General features: G+C 52.1%; 1 protein-coding gene across 2 annotated transcripts; it reads left to right on the top strand.

Annotated features, from left to right (window-relative positions):
• Positions 1-722: 722 nt before the first annotated feature.
• Positions 723-13478, top strand: LOC142931080 (uncharacterized). 2 transcript variants are annotated; one of them, XM_076074498.1, is made up of 3 exons: positions 723-1355; positions 4728-4929; positions 10765-13478. In XM_076074498.1, exons 2-3 carry the CDS (start codon positions 4734-4736, stop codon positions 11334-11336), a joined length of 768 nt encoding a protein of 255 aa, XP_075930613.1. In that variant the 5' UTR covers positions 723-1355; positions 4728-4733; the 3' UTR covers positions 11337-13478. The 2 variants fall into 2 exon arrangements, with proteins under 2 accessions (XP_075930613.1, XP_075930614.1); XM_076074499.1 differs by having other exon boundaries at positions 723-1341.
• Positions 13479-15442: the final 1964 nt, after the last annotated feature.

Genomic DNA, 15442 nt, shown 5'->3' on the forward strand with positions numbered 1-15442 from the left:
GAAGCACCACGCCCGACCACGTTTGTCTCCCCCAATGCCGATGCTTACCACTCCGTACTGGGTACTCATTTGAGTCTGAGTCGACCTAGGGGAGGCCCCGGGAACCCGTCTCAATATCCGTCATTCACTGACGGAGGGAATGGGAGCGCTAACCGCTGCGCCACCGCTCCACACTACCGCACAAAGAGAAAGATCTCCCGTGTAGCCTTAACAGACTGCTAGGGCAAGTGCTTTTAGCGAGTGCCTATGACGGGCGCCACGACACACGAGGGGATGGGTGGCCAACACCACGCACGTAAAGACAAATATTTCCCGTATAGCCTTAACAGACTGTTGGGGCAAGTGCTGTTGGTGAGCACCTATGAACGGGAAGCCATCCCGACGCGCGCGCGCGCACACACACACACACAATTACCCAACCACACACATAAAGACAAAGATCCCCCGTATAGCCTTTATCGACTGATGGGGCAAGTGCTGTTAGCGAGTATCTATGAAGACCGGTACGGCACACGAAGGGGTGGGTGGCCAGCACACACACACAAAGACAAAGATGCCCCGTATAGCCTTAACAGACTGTAGGGGCAAGTGCTGTTAGCGAGCACCTATGAAGGCCAGAAACGGCACACGAGGGGGTGGGTGGCCAGCACCACGCCCGGCCGCCTTTGTCTCTCCCTAGTGGTGATGTTTTTACGCACTGCACCAGGTACTAATTTGAGGCTGAGTCGACCTAGGGGAGGCCCGGGACCGGTTCAGATAATCGTCACTGGTGTTGGCCGTGAGCGGGAATCGAACCCGGGTCGCCAGGTTCATAGCGCAGCGCGATAACCGCTACACTACTCACACACACAGTGACACACACACACAGACTCGCACACACAGTGATACACACACAGTGACACACACACAAAGTGACACGCACACACAGACCCATACACACAGTGATACACACACAGTGACACACACACAGACTCGCACACACAGTGACACACACACACAGACTCGCACACATAGTGAAACACACACAGAGACACTTATCCACCCACACACACAGACGCACGCAGCCACCCACACCTCCACCCACACCCCCCACTGCCACTCGGCCTCCTCCTCCCTCTCCTTCTCCTTCTGGAAATCCTATAAATGGGGTCCGAGCTCAGAGCGCGCGGAGAGAGAAGAGGAGGAGGAAGAGGAGGAGGAGACCAGATAGCAGCGGCAGCATAAGTTGGAGACAGGGAGAGGGATAGGTGGTGGTGGTGGTGGTGGCAGAGGAGGTTGTGGCGGTGTGGTTGAGGCGGTGGAGTAGACAGCTGAGAGACGTGGTATCGCCTCTTATTGCGGGTGCGTATCAACAGGTGCGTGCAGATACACACGCAGATACACACAGATACACAGAGATACACACACAGATACACACACAGATACACACACATATACACATAGATACACGGAGATACACACAGATACACAGAGATACACACAGATACACAGATACATGGATATACACACGCAGATACACACATAGATATAAAGAGAATCACACACATTCACAGAGTTACAGAGATAGATACACCCACATAGACAAAGATCCCCCGTATAGCCTGGCACAGACTGTTGGGGCAAGTGCTGCTAGCGATCACCTATGAAGGCCGGCACGGCACACGAGGGGGTGGGTGGCCAGCACCATGCCCGGCCGACTTTGTCTCCCCAGTAGAGATGTTTACACACCGCACCAGGTACTCATTTGAGGCTGAGTCGACCTAGGGGAGGCCCAGGAACGGTTCCGATAATCGTCACCGGTGTTGGCCGTGAGCGGGAATCGAACCCGGATCGCCGGTACACTACGGTTCCCCACAGAGTACCTGGTGCGGTGTATAAACATCGCCACTTGGGAGACAAAGGCGGCCGGGCGTGGTGCTGGCCACCCACCCCCTCGCTAACAGCACTTTGCCCCAACAGTTTGTTAAGGCTATAGGGGGCATCTTTGTCTTGTATGTCTGTGTGTGCGTGATGAGCGGTGGCGCAGTAGTTAGCGCGATATCCGGCCTCGATTCACTCCTCACCACCACTCACCACCACCCACACCTCACCACCACCCACCACTCACCACCAACCACACCTCACTCCTCACCACCACCCACCACTCACCACCACCCACACCTCACACCTCACCACCACCCACCACCACCCACCACTCACACCTCACCACCACTCACACCTCACCACCACTCACCACCACTCACCATCACCCACCACTCACCACCACCCACCACTCACTCCTCACCACCATCCACCACTCACCACCACCCACACCTCACCACCACGCACCACTCACCACCACTCACCACCACCCACCACTCACCACCACCCACACCTCACCACCACGCACCACTCACCACCACTCACCACCACCCACCACTCACACCTCACCACCACTCACACCTCACCACCACTCACCACCACTCACCATCACCCACCACTCACCACCACCCACCACTCACCACCACTCACCACTCACCACCACCCACCACTCACCACCACTCACACCTCACCACCACTCACACCTCACCACCACCCACCACTCACTACCACTCACCATCACCCACCACTCACCACCACCCACACCTCACCACCACTCACACCGGTCGTCTGTGTGGTCTTCAAGGGCGGCATAAATTGATTTGTACCGCGATCTGGCATCGGTTCTGCGTTAAACTTAATTCCAGTATAATAAATGTATTATTTATTTAACATTCCCCCTCTGTTATCCAGGAATCCTCATCGAGTCTCATTACTCTCTTTGGTTTTTCAAGAGGGTCCTGCCAAACTTTCACAGTTAGGCGGCTGTAGTCGAGGTGGCAACTCTACCAAAGACAACTATTTCACCGTGTAGCCTTCGACAGACTGTTGGGGCAAGTGCTTGCTCGCGAGTAGCACCTATTGAGGCCAGAACGCTGCACCGGAGTCTGTGGATGGGCAGCATCACGCCCGGCCGCCTTTGTCTCTCCACCGGGTACTTTATTCAAGGCTCAGTCGACCCAACGGAGGGCCCAGGGACGAGATATATTCGTAATCGATGTCGGGAATCGAACACGGGTAGCCAAGTTCGTAGCGCCAGTTGCTTTAACTGCACTGGCGGAGCCAGTGGGGGCGGGGGGGGGGTGGCACGTGCCCCCCCCCAATTATCCGATCGAAATCCCTAATTTCGATCGGATCATTAGGGTTTATTAGTAACGAATCGGAATTTTGCGACCCCAACTGCCACTGTGTAGCATATTATTACGTGCCAGGGAGTCTATGAGATGATAGGACAATAGTTTGAGTCCATAATTGGCAATACGTAACGGCAAAGCGGTTATAAGTGACTCACAGAATTGTGCGCAGTTGCGTATACAGAGTTCACAACTTCCCTGAAGGCATCAACACCTTCAGCGAGTGAGATGCCGATCACACAACGCGGTTCGAATTCGACCCTCGATCGATGTCTGCGCCATCGCCGCACACGCGTCAAATAAAAAGCAAGGGACAAGTCCTTACTTACTAACAACTCCTTTATCATTGTTCATTGCTGGAGGGGTTGCACCCTACCTGAAAATCCTGGCTCCGCCATTGGCTTTAAGTAAACTATTTGTTTTATTTTACTAGGTAAGGCCCCACTGAGCGATGTTGCTCTTTATCAGATCACAAATGATAGCTCAGCCGAGTGGCTCATCATCACGTGGGGATTTATAGCAGCCAAATACTCTAAACCCGGAGGACCCGGAGAAAAATCCACGCGACCATCACAGGGAGAGAGAGACACGCAAACTCCAAATATACAGCAGCAGGCGTCAGGATCGAGGACGAACCCACGACCTCCTGCACACCAGGCGAGGTCGTTAACATCTCCTAGCCACTGCCCCTCACAATCACTCACTCACTCATCCCTGGCTGTCCCGTGTCTCTGTCTCTCTCCCCGTGTCTCTGTCTCTCTCTCCCCGTGTCTCTGTCTATCTCCCCGTGTCTCTGTCTCTCTCCCCGTGTTTATGTCTCTCTCTCCCCCCGTGTCTCTGTGTCTCTCCCCGTGTCTCTGTCTCTCTGTCTCTCTCTCCTCCTGTCTCTGTCTATCTCCCCGTGTATCTGTCTATCTCCCCGTGTCTCTGTCTCTCTCCCCGTGTCTCTGTCTCTCTCCCCGTGTCTCTGTCTCTCTCCCCGTGTATCTGTCTCTCTCCCCCTGTGTCTCTGTCTCTCTCCCCGTGTCTCTGTCTCTCTCTCCGTGTCTCTGTCTCTCTCCCCCTGTGTCTCTGTCTCTCTCCCCGTGTCTCTGTCTCTCCCCCCGTGTTTCTGTCTCTCTCCCCGTGTATCTGTCTCTTTCACCGTGTCTCTGTCTCTCTCCCCGTGTCTCTGTCTCTCTCCTCGTGTCTCTGTCTATCTCCCCGTGTCTCTGTCTATCTCCCCGTGTCTCTGTCTCTCTCTCTCTCCGTGTCTCTGTCTCTCCCCCCGTGTATCTGCCTCTCTCTCTCCCCGTGTCTCTGTCTCTCCCCCCGTGTCGCTGTCTCTCTCCCCGTGTCTCTGTCTCTCTCCCCGTGTCTCTGTCTCTCTCTCCCCGTGTCTCTGTCTCTCTCCCCGTGTCTCTGTCTCTCTCTCTCCCCGTGTCTCTGTCTCTCTCTCTCCCCGTGTCTCTGTCTCTCTCTCTCCCCGTGTCTCTCTCTCCCCGTATCTCTGTCTCTCTCCTCCACGCCCGTCAGCTCGCCATGGCCACGTGCGCGCTGTGGCTGCTGCTGCTGCTGCTCGCCGTCCCCACGTGGGGGGTGCAACAGCTGCGGGGAGCCTCCGACCATGCCCAGCCGGGCCCCGCGGGGCTCTCCGACGGCCCCTCGGAGCTGGGCCTCGTCCTGCGCTCCCTGCTCCGAGCCGCCAGCAGCGGTGCTCCCAGCGGCGCCCTGCTCGGTACGCGGTGGCGTTGGCGGTCGAAGTGGGATGGGGGGAGGGGGCGTTGAATCCGGGCTGAGCCACGGAGCCGGCCACCCGGGTTCGATCCCCCCTCCGCCCGCCCCTCCCCCGCCGCTCGCACGGCCGACATCGGTGACGATTCTCTGAACCCGGTCCCTGGGGAGTGATTAACGCGGGCGAGCGGGTGGGTGGGTGGGGGAGCGGTGGTGCAGCGGTTAGCGCTACGCTGCGCTATGAACCCGGCCACCCAGGTTCGATTCTCGCTCACGGCCAACACCGGTGACGATTATCTTGAACCCGGTCCCTGGAGCTCACCTAGGTCGACTCAGCCTCAAATGAGTAGCCGGTGCTGTGGGTAAACATCGTGACTGGGGAGACAAAGGCGGCCGGGCGTGGTGCTGGCCACCCACCCGCTTCGATTGCCGTTCCTGCCGTCATAGGTGCCACTCGCTAACAGCACTTGCCCCTACAGTATGTTACAGGTTATACGGGGGATCTATGTAATTTTTTTGGTTATAACCAGTTAACGCGTCACAATGCATTTCTTTTGAACGCGAGAGATCCGATTGGCTGATGACACCATTGCCATGTTCTCTGAATTATACGACACTCCGGAAAGTAAGACGCACCCAAAACTTTTTTGCGGTCATTTTATAAAAAAAAAAACACAGCGCGTATTTTACTCGGGTAAGAATACGGTATTTGATTCCGACAATTGTCTTCCACAATAAATAATATATCCACAAATCGGTCTCTCCGCGGAAAAAAATATATATACCTTACACCTTTGGGCCTTCCTTCTGGGAGTGGTTAATGTAAGCAGCATTCATTCAAGACGAGAAAAACAAACTCTGGACCGGTTTCCACATCCAGTCTATTTCTCTCAACGCTGGTGGACTGTCATATGTTTATATAGGCAAGGAATCGCTTCCACACCTAGTGTCTCATCAGCGGTCCTACCCCTCTATTTAAGATACGGGTCCGGACGATGATTATGAAGGTTCCGGACGCTCAGTTTATAGACTGACTTGCCAGCTTGCTTCAAAATAATAACACAGAGGCTCAGTTTATAGACGGGCTTCCCAGCTTGCTTCGAAATAATAACACAGAGGCTCAGATTATAGACGGGCTTGCCAGCTTGCTTCGAAATAATAACACAGAGGCTCAGTTCATAGACGGGCTTGCCAGCTTGTTTCGAAATAAAAACAGAGGCTCAGTTTATAGACGGGCTTGCCAGCTTGCTTCGAGATAATAACACAGAGGCTCAGTTTATAGACGGACTTGCCAGCTTGCTTCGAGATTATAACACAGAGGCTCAGATTATAGATGGGCTTGCCAGCTTGCTTCGAAATAATAACACAGAGGCTCAATTTATAGACGGGCTTGCCAGCCTGCTTCGAGAAAATAACACAGAGGTTCAGTTTATAGACGGGCTTGCCAGCTTGCTTCGAAATAATAACTCAGAGGCCCAGTTTATAGACGGGCTTGCCAGCATGCTTCGAAATAATAACACAGAGGCTCAGATTATAGACGGGCTTGCCAGCTTGCTTCGAAATAATAACACAGAGGCTCAGTTTATAGACGGGATTGCCAGCTTGCTTCGAGATAATAACACAGAGGCTCAGTTTATAGACGGGCTAGCCAGCTTGCTTCGAGATAATAACACAGAGGCTCAGTTTATAGACGGGCTTGCCAGCTTGCTTCGAGATAATAACACAGAGGCTCAGTTTATAGACGCGCTTGCCAACTTGATTCGAAATAATAACACAGAGGCTCAGTTTATAGACGGGCATGTCAGCTTGCTTCGAAATAATAACACAGAGGCTCAGTTTATAGACGGTCTTGCCAGCTTGCTTCGAAATAATAACACAGAGGCTCAATTTATAGACTGGCTCGTCAGCTTGCTTCGAAATAATAACACAGAGGCTCAGTGTATAGACGGGATTGCCAGCTTGCTTCGAGATAATAACACAGAGGCTCAGATTATAGACGGGCTTGCCAGCTTGCTTCGAAATAATAACACAGAGGCTCAATTTATAGACGGGCTTGCCAGCTTGCTTCGAGATAATAACACAGAGGTTCAGTTTATAGACGGGCTTGCCAGCTTGCTTCGAAATAATAACTCAGAGGCTCAGTTTATAGACTGGCTCGTCAGCTTGCTTCGAAATAATAACACAGAGGTTCAGTTTATAGACGGGCTTGCCAGCTTGCTTCGAAATAATAACTCAGAGGCTCAGTTTATAGACGGGCTTGCCAGCTTGCTTCGAGATAATAACACAGAGGCTCAGTTTATAGACGGGCTTGCCAGCTTGCTTCGAAATAATAACACAGAGGCTCAATTTATAGACGGGCTTGCCAGCTTGCTTCGAGATAATAACACAGAGGTTCAGTTTATAGACGGGCTTGCTAGCTTGCTTTGAAATAATAACACAGAGGCTCAGTTTATAGACGGGCTTGTCAGCTTGCTTCGAAATAATAATACAGAGGCTCAGTTTATAGACGGGCTTGTCAGCTTGCTTCGAAATAATAACACAGAGGCTCAGTTTATAGACGGGCTTGCCAGCTTGCTTCGAAATAAAAACACAGAGGCTCAGTTTATAGACTGGCTCGTCAGCTTGCTTCGAAATAATAACACAGAGGCTCAGTTTATCGATTGGCTCGTCAGCTTGCTTCGAAATAATAACACAGAGGCTCAGTTTATAGACGGGATTGCCAGCTTGCTTCGAGATAATAACACAGAGGCTCAGTTTATAGACGGACTTGCCAGCTTGCTTCGATATAATAACACAGAGGCTCAGTTGATAGACGGATTTGCCAGCTTGCTTCGAGAAAATAACACAGAGGCTCAGTTTATAGACGGGCTTGCCAGCTTGCTTCGAGATAATAACACAGAGGGCTCAGTTTATAGACGGGCTTGCCAGCCTGCTTCGAGATAATAACACAGAGGCTCAGTATATAGACGGACTTGCCAGCTTGCTTCGAGATAATAACACAAAGGCTCAGTTTATAGACGGGCTTGCCAGCTTGCTTCGAGATAATAACACAGAGGGCTCAGTTTATAGACGGGCTTGCCAGCCTGCTTCGAGATAACAACACAGAGGCTCAGTATATAGACGGGCTTGCCAGCTTGCTTCAAGATAATAACACAGAGGCTCAGTTTATAGACGGGCTTGCCAGCTTGTTTCGAAATAATAACACAGAGGCTCAGTTTATAGACGGGCTTGCCAGATTGCTTCGAAATAATACACAAGAGGCTCAGTTTATAGACGGGCTTGCCAGCTTGCTTCGAAATAATAACACAGAGGCTCAGTTTATAGACGGGCTTGTCAGCTTGCTTCGAGATAATAACACAGAGGCTCAGTTTATAGACGGGCTTGCCAGCTTGCTTCGAGATAATAACACAGAGGCTCAGTTTATAGACGGGATTGCCAGCTTGCTTCGACCGCCGCCGAGACCTGAAGGTCGATATCTTGTGTTCAGAACTCACCTGCATTTTGAAAGTAACGCCATCCTGGCATCCATTCTCTATCCACTGCGGAATGTCCACGGCTGTGTATAAGGGAGTGGTGGGGGAGGGGGGAATGTCCCCCTGTTGTCAGCTGGTGGGGGGTGATGATAGGAGTGATATGATGCTGGAGGTGATTGTGGGTGATGGTGGTGGTGTTGATGATGGAGTTAATGGTGGTGATCGTGATGATGATGATTGTGTGGAGGAGGCTCGTGAACGACGCTGCTGCTCCTGGGCAGTGGGAGGCAGTCGCGGAGGAGCGACGCTCACAGCAGCGAGCGGAGCGCCGGGCGGCTTAAACACCGCAAGTTGGCACAGTAGGGGGCACAGATGGGGCATCGGCCAGTCATTTCATACCTGGGTCTGCCCCGTGACATCCTGCCAGCGGACGTTCGACGCTTAACGTGGCCTTAGCGTGCACATAGCCTGGCACAAGCGTCGTGGTGATGGTGGAGGTGATGGTGGGGTTGATGATGATGATGATCATAATGGAGGTGATGGTGTGAATGATTATGTAGGTGATGGGGGTGGTGATGATGGTGTTGGAGTTGATGGTGGAGATCAATGTGTGTAGTCCCATCTCTGTTGTGTCCACAATCAAACCAACTCGCACTGACCAGCGTGGTGAAGTATGGTCAAATACCCCCCACCCCCCCTTGGTGAGGAGAGGGACTCATCCAGCAGTGGACTGACGAGAGAGCTGTAGGCGTGTTACCGCGTGAGTTTGTGGCTGTGTAAGCATGAGCTCTGGCAAGTCCGTCTGTAACTGGGGGCCGGGATCCCAATAACTCTCGCAGAGAGCATTCTGGGTGATTACGGTGGCAAGGAGATGTTAACTACCTCGCCTGGTATACAGGAGGTCGTGGGTTCAATCCCGACCCTGGCACCTGCTGTACATTTGGAGTTTGTGCGTCTCTCTGTCATCATCATCACGGTTGCTCGGATATGTTAACGACCTCGCCTGGTATACAGGAGGTCGTGGGTTCGATCTTGACCCTGACAACTGCTGCTGTATTTAGAAGTTTGTGCGCGTCTCTCTCTCTCTGTGATGGCCGCGTGGATTTTTCTCCAGGTCGTCCGGGTTTTCCCTCCACGTTTAGAATCAACGTCACGCGCTTTGAGTATTTGCCCGCTGCTATAAATGTCCACGTGATGATGATGATGATGACGACGAGCCACTTCGTTGAGCTCTCGTTTGTGGTAGCCAGGTCGCTTCTCATCAAAGGGCTCATCTTAAATCACCTTAACGGCATTTATATAGCGACTTAACAACCATGGGGCCGTACATAAATGACGTCACGCACCTAGGGGGGGGGGGTCAGACATTTGTGACGATGTGTGACGAAGGGGGGGGGGGGGTGTTTGAGAAATGTGACGTCACATCAAAATGCGTAACTTTAAATAAATATAGACAACACGTTCTACTTAATTAAATATGCCTTTTAATAAATGTTTTCTCCCACAACATCAGAGTGCAGCGCCACATTAAATACGCACTACAATGACAATAGTTTAAAGCGATTTGAAGCATGTTTTATATTTTGGGGGGGGGGGGGGGGGTGGCAGAGCTTTGTGACGTCATATTTGAGGGGGGTCTGACTTTTGTGACGCCGTGTGACGATGGGGGGGGGGGGGTCAAAAATCACGTGACGTCAATTATGGACAGTCCCCAAGGCGATTTACGGAAGAATTAAGAATGATCCAACGAGTCTGGTGTGAATGTTCTAAGGGTGGAGATGATGCGAATGGAGTGGACGACAGGAAGCGATGGGGGCGAATCTGCAATGATGCGTCACGTCGGTGACAGCGAAACTTGACGATGGTGAATGATGACGACCCGTTGAGATTCGACCCCTCTAGCTAACCACGATGTCTCCTCTCTCACCTCTCTCTCTCCTCTCAATCATCTCTTTCTTCTCTCTCGCATCTCTCTCTCATCTATCTCTCTATCATCTCTCTCTCCTCTCTATCATCTCTTTCCTCTCCATCATCTCTCTATCATCTCTATCATCTATCCATCATCTCCATCATCTCTTTCTCCTCATCTCTCTCCTCTCTATCATCTCTCTCATCTATCTCTCTATCATCTCTCTATCATCTCCATCATCTCTCCTCTCTCTCATCTCTCTCCTCTCTATCATCTTTCTCATCACTCTCTTTATCCTCTCTCTCATCTCTCTCCTCTCTCAGCTCCCTCCTCTCTCCATCAACTCTCTCTCCCCTCTCTATCATCTCCCTATCATCTCTCCTCTCTCTCTCATCTCTCTCCTCTCTATCATCTCCCTATCATCTCTCCTCTCTCTCATCTATCTCCTCTCTCTCAGCTCCCTCCTCTTCCGAAGGCCTGGACTCGAGGCCCTCGCCGACGAAGCGGCAGCACCCGGGCCGGAGGGCCGCCGAGGAGGTGCCGGGGGCCCCCTCCCGGTCGGGCCCCCGCAAGCGGCAGCACCCCGGACGCAGGGAGGCCGAGTTGTGGGCCCTGACGGGGCCTCGCGCGGGGCCCCGCGTCCTCCCGGAGAAGCGGCAGCACCCGGGCCGCAGGGCCCTCGGCTCTCTGCTGGGGCCCGGCTGCGGCCTTCGAGCGGCGGCGGCGGCGCGTCGCGGTGGCGGCGTCGATTGCGACGGAGCTGCGCGACTGTGGAGCGAGATTCTCGCCAGCAGCCTCCGTCACGAGCAGCAGCAGCAGTGGCAGCAGCAGCAGCAGCAGCGGCGGCGGCAGCAGCAGCGGCGGCAGCAGCGGCGCTTTCGGGATCGGCGTCTGGGCGGCGGCGATGTTGATGATGGTGGAGATGGCGAGGTCGATGATGGTGTTGACGACGATGATGTTGTCGATGGTGATGATGATGCTGGTGAGCAGGAGGAGGAGCAGGAGGAGCAGGAGGTGGTGGTGTTGTGAATGTTGGCCGGAGAGCGGCGCTTTCGAGTCTTGGGCCATCGGTCGATCGTGCAGCCACGCGCCAGCGTCGCCGTCTTTATTACAGCCTCAAGCATCATCATCAACATCACCAACATTACCATCAACACCATCATCATCGCCATCATCAGCAGCATCACCATCAGCATCACCATCAGCATCACCATCAGCATCACCAACATCACCATCAACACCATCATCAACACCATCAGCACCGCCATCATCAACACCATCAATACCATCAGCATCACCAGCATCACCATCAACACCATCATCAACACCATCAGCATCGCCATCATCATCAACGCCATCATCAACACCATCAGCACCATCAGCACCATCAGCGTCAACGGTGTTTGTTATTTTGAAAGTGGCATGCGATGTCCCTTTGCGATCACGATGTTCACACCATGGCACATTCCGTAGAGGCCGAGGTTTACTGCCCCCGGCAGACAGAGCAAAGTAAACTGCTCTGAGACACCCCCAGTCCACGACCCTGGGTCCCGAGACGAATCCCTGCACCCCAAACCACAACCACCACCTCAATCCTAACTCGAATCCCTCAACTCGAACCCTAAACCCCTCCCTAACTCTAAACCCCTCCCTAATTCTAGCCCCCGACCCATAAACTCTATCGATGACCCGAACCCTTCAACACTAACCCCGACTCATAAACGTCCACATGTACCCTGGCTCCTAAACGCCAACCCTTGACCTGAAATCCCTAAAGTCTCACCTCGAACCCTAATGCCCTAAAAACGCGAATCCCAAACCCTACACCACAAACCCTCTAAACCCTAACCCCCCCTATCTCTAATCATAAACCCCTGAACGCTAAACCCCAACCCTAAACACCTAAACGTTAAGCACCCACCAACTCCTAACCCATAATTGCTCACCCGAAAACCTAAAGCCGTAACTCCGATCCACCACCAACCCAACTATAAACCCCCGAACCTGATGGACCCAACGCCGACGTAAAATCCGCGATAGCCTCGCGGATTTGTTTTGATTCCGTCGATTGAACCCCCAAGGAAGATTTCCCCCTGTCGGTAGATGTCATATCAGGTCTCTGTAACACGGTGGCTAGATGTTAATTCCCTCGCTTGGCATACAGGAGGTCGTGGGTTGGATTCCGACCCTGACGCCTGCTGTATGTTTAGAGTTTGCGTCTCTCTCTCTCATCATCATCACGGTGGCTAGGAGATGTTAACGCCCTCGCCTGGTATACAGGAGGTCGTGGGTTCGATCCCGGCCTTGACGCCTGCTGTATCTTTAGAGTTTGCGTGTCTCTCTCTCTCATCATCATCACAGTGGCTAGGAGATGTTAACTCCCTCGCCTGGTGTACAGGAGGTCGTGGGTTGGATCCCGACCCTGACGCCTGCTGCTGTATATTCGGAGTTTGCGTGTCTCTCTCTTTCCCCGTGGTCGCGTGGATTTTTCTCTGGGTCCTCCGGGTTTTTTTCCCCTCCGCATTTAGAATCAACATCACCACGCGTTTTAGAGTGTTTGTGACTGCTATCAATGTCCACGTGATGATATCAGCCACCAATTCGTTCATTTATCATTTGTGATAGCCAGGTCGCTTCTGAAAAAAAGCTACGTATAATTCAGTGGGGGCCTTACCCGGTAAAATAAAACAAATATATTGTTAATAGTTTTTTTTTTTTAATGTGATTATAGTTCAGTAAAATTCCTTGCTGGAGAGAGTGGCCGCTCCGAATTCCCCCGCAGCATTGCCTGCTGCTCACTCCCGAGTCCCGTTCCTTTACCGTCCGTTATTCACTTTGCCACTGCTGCTGCTGCTATTGTTTTACCAATCGATTGTCTCCCGACCCCAGCCTGATCGAAGTTTAAAATCCAACTCGAGTCAGACCGGCGACTGCTTTTTCGTTCAGGATCTTGACCAACGGTGAATTCTCTCGACTGGAATTTTCATCGCAACAATTCTCATCGCTAACGTCAATCCAATCGTCCCCCCCCCACACCCCACAGTACTTGTACAGTCTTCTGTATGATAATATTATTATGATTACGACGACTAAATACGATATTTTAACCTGTAGCCTTTATTTCGGGGAAATATACAAAGAAAAATAAATATTATACACCTCGACGCTGAATCTTGCTTTTGGCTGCATCATTTCGTACCTCCGTCTGAAATGTCGCCTTCGGACTCGCTCCACGTGTGTACTTACACGTGTAGCGTACATACACGTGCAGCGTACGTGCAGTGTACTTACACGTGCAGCGTACATACACGTGCAGCGTACGTGCACCGCGCACATACGTATACGTGTACGTATGTGCGCGGTGCACGTACGTACACGTGCTGCATACGTACACGTGATGTGTGCGTACACACGCAGCGTACATTGCGCATGAACGCACACGTGCTGCGTACGCACACGTGCAGAATGCGTACACGTGCTGTTTACGTACACGTGCTGTGTATGTACACGTGCGGCGTGCATACATGTGCAGAAAGCGTACACGTGCTGTGCAATGCCTCCTCTACCCGTGTCCGCTGGACACAACCGAGCCGCGCCCGTGCCGTGCCCAGCCGCCAAGCCCCGGCAACGCTCATGGAAGCACCAGGTTCTGGTTTCGTTCCACTGCCGTAGCCGAGCCGAGCCGCTAACGTCGCACGCAACGAACGGTCCTTTCGTCAGTCAGTCACCGATTTTTTTTAAACAAATTTTTTTTTTCAGAAGCGACCTGGCCATCACAAATGAAAGCTCAACGAAGTGGCGTGTCATCATCATCATCATCACGTGGACATTTATAGCAGCCAAATACTCTAAACGCGTTTTGTTGATTCTTAATGTGGAGGGAAAATCCGGACGACCTGGAGAAAAATCCACGCGAACATTACAGGGACAGAGAGACGCAAACTCCAAATATACAGCAGCAGGCATCAGGCTCGGGATCGAACCCACTACCTCCTGTATACCAGGTGAGGTAGTTAACATCTCCTAGACACCGTCGGGAACCGATATGATCAACGACGAAAATGATTAACTCCCCACCCCTGGCCCTGCTTGGCCCCCAGCCAGATTTTTGGATGTATTTTAAGGCCAACTTGTCACGGTTCATATAGCCAGTGGAGGGAAAACCACGCGTACCGTGCGGGCTCGGTTCGGATGTGCCAACGGTTAGAGGGGTTATCGGGAGGCATTGATTCTCACCTGCGGATTAAAGCGCCCATCTCCCCATGTGCTATCACCGGCGGGCGAACGCTGTATATTTGGTTTGTAAATAAAATGCAGCGGGGGGGGGGCGGGGGAAGGAAAAATAAAAAGCATGCGATCTTTTTTTTTCTGCTCGAGAAATGTTTCAGTCCCGCCGTGGACCATGGCGCCAAAACCCGCATTGAGCGGCAAGTGCGTGAGAGCGTTGTGTGACGGTATATCGTTGTGTGCCGGAATCGTTGCGTGCCGGAATCGTTGCGTGCCGGAATCGTTGTGTGCCGGGAGCGCTGCGTAGGGGAACCACACCGTGTCAACCCACAGGGTTTACCCCGTATTCTTGTGGAGGGAAATTGAGTTTTCAGGCCCACGCGGCGTACAGCCGTTTCAATACGGGCAAAAAAATGTGTTTTTGTTTGTGTTTCTCCCCTTGTGATGGGACTTTGTAGAATGAACGTGACCAATGAGGTCTGAATTGGTCTGTAATAAGGTAGGGCACTGATAAGGGGTTGACAGGTATGTTGAAGTCTCCCATAGACTCAAATGTTAGGCTCACATAGACTCCAATGATAAAGTCTCCCGTAGACTCCAATGTTAAAGTCTCCCATAGACTCCAATGTTAAAGTCTCCCAAAGACTCCAATGATAAAGTTGCCCATAGACTCCAATGTTAAAGTCTCCCATAAACTCCAATGTTAAAGTCTCCCATAGACTCCAATGTTAAAGTCTCCCATAGACTCCAATGTTAAAGTCTCCCATAGACTCCAATGTTAAAGTCTCCCATAGTCTCCAATGTTAAAGTCTCCCATAGACCCCAATGTTAAAGTCTCCCATAGACTCCAATGTTAAAGTCTCTCAAAGACTCCAATGATACTGGTAGGAACCTCCTGGTTACACCAG

Source organism: Petromyzon marinus, chromosome 48, assembly GCF_048934315.1.
Source record: "Petromyzon marinus isolate PM22_M1 ecotype Great Lakes invasive population chromosome 48, UKy_Petmar_22M1.pri1.0, whole genome shotgun sequence".
NCBI lineage: Eukaryota > Metazoa > Chordata > Hyperoartia > Petromyzontiformes > Petromyzontidae > Petromyzon > Petromyzon marinus.